This window comes from Sapajus apella, unplaced genomic scaffold, assembly GCF_009761245.1.
Source record: "Sapajus apella isolate SASKATOON/1434 unplaced genomic scaffold, GSC_monkey_1.0 scaffold21, whole genome shotgun sequence".
NCBI lineage: Eukaryota > Metazoa > Chordata > Mammalia > Primates > Cebidae > Sapajus > Sapajus apella.
This window is the reverse complement of record NW_022436961.1, coordinates 9,836,552-9,845,465: the sequence shown is the minus strand read 5'-3', so window position 1 is coordinate 9,845,465 and position 8,914 is coordinate 9,836,552. Positions and strand designations below refer to the sequence as shown.

Here is an 8,914-nt window from a genome sequence, read left to right as displayed (position 1 = left end):
CCTGCTGTGGCCTTCCAACGTGATAGGATTGCCGGTGTGAACCACTATGCCCAGCTGGTTATCTACCTTTAAGGATTACTGTGATAGGGTCCACTCAGATACTCCAGGGTAATCTCCTCGTCTCCACGTTGTTATTTTAATCAAGGGCAAAGTTCCTTTGGTCCGATAAGGGGACATATTCACAAGTTCTAGGGATTTTGGTGTGAACAGCGCTTTCTCATAAACTTTTGAAACTCTTGCCCCTTCATCCCACTCAAAAAAAGGTAATAGGAACAGAAAGTTATGATAAACAGGGTTCATCTTTCGTTATAATCCGGCCCATTCTTTTTCTGTTCAGTCCTCCTCTTCATTTCATTTTTTTTTTTTTTTTTTTTTTTTTAGCTGGAGTCTCTTTCGTCCATGCTGGAGTGCAGTGGTGGGATCTCTGCTCACTGTAACCTCCACCTCCTGGGTTTAAACAATTCTCCTGCCTCGGCCTCACGAGTAGCTAGGATTACAGGCATGCGCCACCACACCCAGCTAACTTTTTGGTATTTTTAGTAAGGACAGGGTGTCACCATCTCGGCCGGGTTGGTCTCGAACTCCTGACCTTGTGATTTGCCCGCGTTGGCCTCCCAAAGTGCTAGGATTACAGGCATGAGCCACTGCGCCCGGCCTCAGTCCTCCTTTTCTTTAAGGGATCCGTTTCTAGCAGGGGCCCTTTGGTGCAGTAATGCTGAACCCAGTCCAGCCAGCATAATTCTGAGCTGTCTACCTGTGTATTTCCAGCTCCATCTGCCGAACTGGGGCTCAGAATCACTTTTTTTTTTTTTTTTTTAACACAGGAATAATAAATTTATTATAACAATCACAGATGGTGGGGTAGTGCACATAAAAAAGTGGGGGAAGAATCAGTAGTTTTCTCTTAGCTTTATCCCTGTGGAATTTCCCAGTTGGGATTAGTTGTAGGGATCAAGGACTGGGCAAACATCCCCCCACCTCCCCAGAGACAGCAAAGGCTCCAGGGGTCTGCTCAAGGGTTTGAGTCAACATGGCAGAGTTGGAGGCTGGAGGTGATAAGGGAAGAAGGGATAGGATGACAAGATTGACTTGGATCGCAATTTCAGAGCATTGAGGCTCCCTGGGCTTGAAGCACAGGCTGAACACAAGAGCACACTTATTCCTATTAATGCTCTGGTCCATTGTCTGGAATCAAATGGTTAACTGCCCAAGAACAGGATGGGGGAGGCTGGATTCTTCGGTTTTGGAAGTGGGAGTGAGACTCATTTGTTACAGGTGTCAGCCTCGGCCCCCTCAACGATAGGACTGATTCTACCTGTGTGACATCCAGGCTGTGATCTCCCAGTTCTCCCCCTTGAACCACATAGATTCCTCTAGAAGAGTGGCAACACTAGAGAACCCTCTAGAAAAGAGGGAAATCGGCCAGGTGTGGTGGCTCACGCCTATAATCCCAGCACTTGGGGAGGCTGAGGTGGGTGGATCACGAGGTCAAGAGATCGAGGCCATCCTGGTCAACAAGGTGAAACCCCATCTTTACTAAAAATACAAAAATTAGCTGGGTATGGTGGGGCGTGCCTGTAGTCCCAGCTACTCAGGAGGCTGAGGCAGGAGAATTGCTTGAACCCAGGAGGCGGAGATTGCGGTGAGCCAACATCGTGCTATTGCACTCCAGCCTGGGTGACAGGAGCGAAATTCTGTCTCAAAAAAAAAAAAAAAAAAAAAAAAAAAAAAAAAAACCAGGGAAATCTTCAGTCAAGTGATATGTCCAGATGTAGACTCTCGGAGCTAGTAAGAGTGGGGCTGACCAGTCTGAAGCCTCAGCAGCAGTTCTTCTCCTCCCTCCCCCAACACACACACACATACCACCATCATACAACCTGAGATGGCGGAGTTGAAGGCAAAACATGGTAGGATGATGTTATCTACATAGATTCTGGAGCCTGAGAGCGCAGGTACAAATCCTAGCTCTTCCATTTACTATTTGTGTGTCCTTGGGCAAATTAGGTGAACTCAATCTGCCCATTCCTGAGCAACTGCGATTATACCTACTTCACAGGGCTTTGATGAGGATTAAATGAGTTGGTATCTATCAAGACAGAAGAGTGCCTGAGCATAGCCATAACATGGCTTTGTTAAACAATAAAAATGTACAAACTGCTTTGTGAGGATAATCTGGAAGCCCATTCTTTGATCAAATATATCTTTTTTTTGAGACAAAGTGTCGCTCTGTTGCCCAGGCTGGAGGGCAGTGGTGCCATCACAGCTCACTGTTAGTCTGAACCTCCCGGGCTCAAGCGATCCTCCCATGTCAGCCTCCTAAGTAGCTGGGACTACAGACATGCTCCACCCCACCTGGCCAATTTTTTTTTTTTTTTTTTTTGAGACGGAGTTTCGCTCTTGTTACCCAGGCTGGAGTGCAATGGCGCGATCTCGGCTCACCGCAACCTCCGCCTCCTGGGTTCAGGCAATTCTCCTGTCTCAGCCTCCTGAGTAGCTGGGATTACAGGCACACGCCACCATGCCCAGCTAATTTTTTGTATTTTTAGTAGAGACAGGGTTTCACCATGTTGACCAGGATGGTCTCGATCTCTTGACCTCGTGATCCACCTGCCTCTGCCTCCCAAAGTGCTGGGATTACAGGCTTGAGCCACCGCGCCCGGCCATGGCCAATTTTTTAAATTGTTTTGTAGAGATGGAGTCTCGCCATGTTGCCCAGGCTGATCTTGAACTCTTGGGCTGAAACAATAGGCCCCTTTCGGTTTCCCAAAGTGCTAGTATTACAGGCATGACCCACCGTGCCCGGTCACGTTATATTTCATAACACCCATGTGTGTGAATAGTGATCTCTTTTAAGCTGGGAAGGTACCGAGGAATGTCCTCTGTGCCAAACCTGAAATTTCTGGTCCTCTGCTGCCCTCTTGTGGACTAGCTGGAAACAACAGCCCAAGATACGGCTGTAGGAGCGTGAAATTGGACTTGGGAGAAAGGACACCAGGAGAACTGGTGGAGGTTTGAAGGCTGGGAGAGGATATAAGGGAGTCAGGAACTGCCCTTTTTCCCAGCAAGGCCGAGGTTCCCAGGAGAGAGGCCTAGAACTCTTTCAAACTGTCTCAATGACTTCAAGAAACTCGTCTTCTTTTTCATGATCTTTATTTTTCCTCTAGACACTTGGATCCCATGAGTAACCATCTAAAGCCTACCAGCCATGCACCTCTGTACGTTTTTGGCCCCAAGTAGCAGCCTGGGTCCAAAGCCAACCCTCCACGCTACCTCCTCTGCGCTTCGAGTGAAAAGTCTGTGGGGTTCTCTCTCTGGTTCTGCAAAGTTTTCACACCATCTCTTTGTGGTCTGTCTCTATGCTAAGGGGTTTCACACAATTCTACATGATTGCATTCACGCCTGCTGCATCCCTGACTTTCTGCACAAGTGCAGGGCAGAGATGGCCCTTTTGTTTTGGTGAGGAAGAAAGGGGAACACTTGGGCACAAAGAGGGGAAGGGACTGTGAATCCCTAGGAGCACCCTGGCCAGATCCCAGCGGTGTTCGAATCCCAGGACCATCTCCATCTACAGCCTAGCTGCCTCCTTCCCCGGTCAACCCTTCCTGGGTGCCCGTCCACCACGCGGCCCAACCTCACTCCCCGTCCCCTCCCACAAAGATTGACAGTGGCCTGGGGCTTGGCCTCTCCCGTCCCCAGGGGAGGATAGGTGATCTGGGCCTCCTGCTACCTGCCACCTGGGCTTCCTTTTTCCAGCTGGGAGCCAGGGACCCACCCATGGGCCTGGCCTGACCTCTCTCCCTCTCCCCTCATGCCTCTAGACCCTGCCGCAGCCTGCGGTCCAGGGCCAGGAGCTGCCTCAGGAAGCCCCGGTTGGGGATGATGCCTCGGTGGTCTTTGACTTTCTTGATGGCCTCCACGAGGGTGAGGTGGTGGTACAGCATGAGGTAGGCCAGTACCAGGGTGGCGGATCGGCTCACGCCCACGGCACAATGCACCAGGATCTTCCCTGAGGGGAGAGACACAGAGAGAGGAGAGAGAGAGAGACAGCTGTGAGACCGCTGGTGGCAGCTTGGAGGAGGCTGGGGAAAGGGTGACATGGGGCTGGGCATTGTGGCTCACACCTGTAACCCCAGCACTTTGGGAGGCCGAAGAGTGTGGATCACCCGAGGTCAGGAGTTCAAGGCCAGCCTGGCCAACATGGTGAAACCCCATTTCTACTAAAAATACAAAAATTAGGAGGCGTGGTGGCAGGTGCCTGCAATCCCAGCTACTCAGGAGGCTGAGGCAGGAGAATCATTAGAACCTGGGAGGTGGAGGTTGCAGTGAGCCAAGACTGTGCCATTGTACTCCAGCCTGGGTAACAAGAACAAAACTCCATCTCAAAAAAGAAAGAAAGAAAAAGAAAGAAAGAAAGAAGGAAAGAAAGAAAAGAAAAGAAAAGAAAGGGTGACATGGACAGGGAAAAGGAAGACAGGTAAATATAGGTTTATGAAGACAGGAACAGGTGCAGATGAGTGGAAGTTAGGAATGCAGATCCCCAGCAAACGGGGAGAGGCCTGGACAGAATGAGAGGAAGGAGACATGCAGTGGCTCAGTGTCCATAAACCTGAAAGGACTCAAAGGTGGAGACTCACCACTGACGTGAGGGCCAGCTTTGCACAGAGTAGCGTGAATGCATCCATCGAAAACACTGTCGTGTCTCTCCGACCCCTTCCTCAATTTCCCCATCATTCTAGCTTGTTATTCTCAACCATTGGATATATATACGTGTGTGTGTGTGTGTGTGTGTGTGTGTGTGTGTTTGGAGATAGGTTATTGCTCTGTTGCTCAGGCTGAGTGCAGTGCTACAATCATAGCTCACTACAACCTCTAATTCCTGGGCCTAAGAAGTCCTCCTGCTGGCTGGGCACGGTGGCTCACGCCTGTAATCCCAGCACTTTGGGATGCCGAGGTGGGCAGATCACTTGAGGTGAGGGGTTCGAGACCAGCCGGCCAAAATGGTAAAACCAAGTCTCTACTAAAAATATAAAAATTGGCTGGGTGTTGTGGCAGGCACCTGAAATCCCAGCTACTCTGGAGGCTGAGGCAGGAGAATCACTTGAACCGGGGAGGCAGAGGTTGCAGTGAGCCGAGATCACGTCACTGCACTCCAGCCTGGGTGACAGAATGAGACTCCATCTCAAAAAAACCAAAAAAGAAAAACTTAAATCACGTATAATCTTGCCACCCAGGTGTAACTTGCCACTATTAACATTTTGGATAATTTCCTTCTTGTCTTTTTCTGTATTGCTTTTAAAAAAATGTTGAGAGAATATTTTTTTCTTTCCTAACAAGATCCTCAGCATTTTATCATGTCGTTAAAATCTCACTCCACTCTCAGACCCTTGGGCTTCCCCAAATTCCAGGTACCCTGTTCTTTCCTGCTCCCAGCATTCCCCTCCTACCTCCTGGCTGGCTCAGCGCACGGTGGATGAAGTCGGCAGCCGTCTGGAAGTGGATGCTCATGTCAAAGGCTGGCGAGTCGTGGGCCTCGACACCCAGGTAGCGGATGCCCAGCCCTTCGTAGGCCTCAGGCGTGCCTCGCCACCGGCTGTGCGAGGCGTTGAGGACGTGCGTGATGCCCAGGCGGCGAAGCTCCCGGCGGTTGTTAGCCATGTCCCTGCGTTGAGTAGAGGTTAGAGGAAGGGTGGGAAAGAGGCTGGGAAAGCCAGGTTGTTGGGAAGAGTCCTTTGTCTACAGCCTGTGAATTACCTGAATCCTATATTGATTCTTTTTTTTTTTTTTTTTTGAGATAGAGTCTCGTTCTGTCACCCAGGCTGGAGTGCAATGGCACAATCTCGGCTCACTGCAACCTCCACCTCCCAGGTTCAAGCAATTCTCCTGCCCTCAGCCTCCCAAGTAGCTGGGATTAAAGGCATGTGCCCCCATGCCTGGCTAATTTTGTGTTTTTAGTAGAGACAGAGTTTCTCCATGTTGGTCAGGCTGGTCTTGAACTCCCAACCTCAGGTGATCTGCCGGCCTTGGCCTCCCAAAGTGCTGGGATTACAGGTGTGAGCCACCACGCCTGACCTCTCCTTTTTTTTTTTTTTTTTTTTTTGAGATGGAGTCTCTCTCTGTTGCCCAGGTAGGAGTGCTCATTATCATCTCTACCTCCTCGGTTCAAGCGATTCTTCTTCCTCAGCCTCCCAGGTAGCTGGGATTACAGACACATGTCACCACACCCAGATAATTTTTGTATCTTTAGTAGAGATGAGGTTTTACCATGTTGGCCAGGCTGATCTTGAACTCCTGATCTCAAGTTATCCTCCTGCCTTTGCCTTCCAAAGTGCTGGATGACGGGCGTGGGCCACTGTGCCCGGCCTCCTGGATCCTACTATTGGCCTAAGGACATTACTTACTAGTGACCCAGAAGAGGGGAACCAAGATGGGCAATGACTTAGAGTCTTGTCCCATGAGCCGTGGTTGAAGGTACGGGGGATGTCTTGCCTGGAGAGGAGAAGACTAAGGGGTAGGGTGAATATAGCCATAATAAAACTGAAAGCGTGTTTTCTGGAATTGAGATTGTCTTGGATCAGAAGGGTTCTCAAGGGTAGAATGAGGATCAAGGAATTAAAGCTCCAGGGAAGCAGATTTCAATTATTTTTATTTTTGGGGACAGAGTCTTGCTATGTGGCCCAGGCTGGAGTGCAATGGTTCGATCTTAGCTCACTGCAACCTTCGTCTCCAAGGTTCAAGCAATTCTCCTGCCTCAGCCTCCTGAGTAGCTGGGATTACAGGTGTGTGCCACAATGCCGTGCTAATTTTTGCGTTTTTAGTAGAGACAGGATTTCACCATGTTGGCCAGGATGGTCTTGAACTCCTGATCGCCTAGGCCCCACCTAGTCCTTCCAAAGTGCTATGATTATGGGCGTGAACCACCACGGCTGACCAGCTGATTTCAGTTTCATACAAGGAAGTGCATCCTAATGGTGGAATCTGGTTGAGGAAAGGGTGGAGCCTGGAGAGAGAGTGGTTTTCCTGCTGTCCCTGGGGTATTCGGGCAGAAAGAGGAGATAGGCTTGCAGCCGTGGATGCTACAGAGGGGAAATGAATGTCAGGCAGATTGTTCTGCTCATTTTATTGGCCCTGCTCGCCCTGAGATGGTATGGTTCTAACCCTCACTGCCACACCCAGAATCCTCTAGTGTTTTTGCCAGATACTCCATGGCTCACATTTACCCTGTTTTATGATGTCACACCTGGCTCAGACCCCTCAGCTTGGTGGCAGATGCCCCTGGGCACCACAGTCGTATCTCAGGGCAGAGGCCCTGTCCAGGGCAAACACCTCAAGCAGAAGGAGCACTGAACTTGAGCCTCCAGGTCCTGGCTCTGCTACTTACAACCCATGTGACCTTGGGCTGGTCACAGCTTTTCTGAGCTTCAATCTTCTCATCTATAACCTGGGGATAGTGAAACTTACCTCACAGGGCTGCTGTGAAGATTAAGAGAGATAATGCATGTTAAAAATATCCCTGTAGGCCAGGCATGGTGGCTCACGCTTGCAATCCCAGCCCTCTGGGAGGCCAAAGAGGGTGGATCGCTTGAGGCCAGGAGTTCAAAGTCAGCCTGGCCAACATGACTAAACCCTGTCTCTACTAAAAATACAAAACTCAGCTGGGTGTGGTGGCGGGTGCTTGTAATCTCAGCTACTCGGGAGGCTGAGGCAGGAGAATCGCTTGAACCTGGGAGGCAGAGTTTGCAGTGAGCCAAAATTGGGCCACTGCACTCCAGCCTGGGTAACTGAGCAGGACCCTGTCACAAAAACAACAACAGCCGAGAGTGGTGGCTCACACCTGTAATCCCAGCACTTTGGGAGGCTGAGGCGGGCGGATCACCTGAGGTTGGGAGCTTGAGACCAGCCTGATCATCATGGAGAAACCCTATCTCTACTAAAAAATATAAAATTAGCTGGACGTGGTGGTGAATGTCTGTAATCCCAGCTACTCAGGGGACTGAGGCAGGAGAATTGCTTGAACCCGGGAGGCAGAGGTTGCAGTGAGCTGAGATCATGCCATTGCACTCCAGCCTGTGCAATTAGAGTAAAACTCTGTCTCCAAAAAAAGAAAAAAAAAAAAAAACAATGCTGGTCGCGGTGGCTCACGCCTATAATCCTAGCACTTTGAGAAGCCGAGGTGGACGGACTGCCTAAGCTCAGGAGTTCAAGATGAGCCTGGGCAACATGGTGAAACCCCATCTCTACTAAAATTTAAAAAAAAAAAACAAAGCCAGGCATGGCCGTGTGTGCCTATAGTCTCAACTACTCAGGAGGCTGACAGGAGAATCGCTTGAATCCAGGAGGCAGAGGTTGCAGTGAGCTGAGATCATACCACTGCTCCCAGCTTGGGCGACAGAGTGACCCTCCATCTCCAAAAACATCCCCCAAAACAACAACAAAACAACAAAACCAAAACAAACAAACAAGCAAACAAAAATCCTTGTATATGGTAAAGGCTTTGAGGGAGAGAAGTGGGGACAGCTCTTCATCAAAGAGGAATGTTTCTCTCTCCACGGCCGCAGCTTGCAGAAGCTCTGTAGGTGCCGCCACCCTGCCTGCTCTCAAGAGGAACCACTGCAGCTTCCTACCTACAGCTCCTGCCTTTTCCCAGAGCCATCACACAATAGATGGAAGGTCAGAGAAGTCATCCATTGTGCCTGGTATGTAGCACTGGTAGTTTTTTTTTTTTTTTGCAGTGCATTTTCTCAAGGTGCTGTTAAAAGCACTGGCACTTAAATACGTGATACATGAATGACATTATTACTGGAACAGAGTCTTTCTGTCCAGATTGGAGCATTTTTATTTTATTTTAAAATAATAGGCCGGGCATGGTGGTTCATGCCTATAATCCCAGCGCTCTGGGAGGCTGAGGTGGGCAGAT

The 8,914-nt window shown here is 49.7% G+C and overlaps 1 protein-coding gene across 2 annotated transcripts in view; it reads right to left on the bottom strand.

Annotated features, from left to right (window-relative positions):
* Positions 1–3,133: 3,133 nt before the first annotated feature.
* Positions 3,134–8,914, bottom strand: part of DUSP26 (dual specificity phosphatase 26) — a 9,220-nt gene continuing 3,439 nt past the window's right edge. For both annotated transcript variants that reach the window (XM_032288263.1, XM_032288262.1), the window contains exons 3-4: positions 5,445–5,659; positions 3,134–4,006 (exon numbers count right to left, since the gene is read on the bottom strand). In XM_032288263.1, the coding sequence (XP_032144154.1) occupies positions 3,807–4,006; positions 5,445–5,659 (415 nt within the window). In that variant the 3' untranslated portion in view covers positions 3,134–3,806. The remainder of the gene's footprint in view (positions 4,007–5,444; positions 5,660–8,914) is intronic.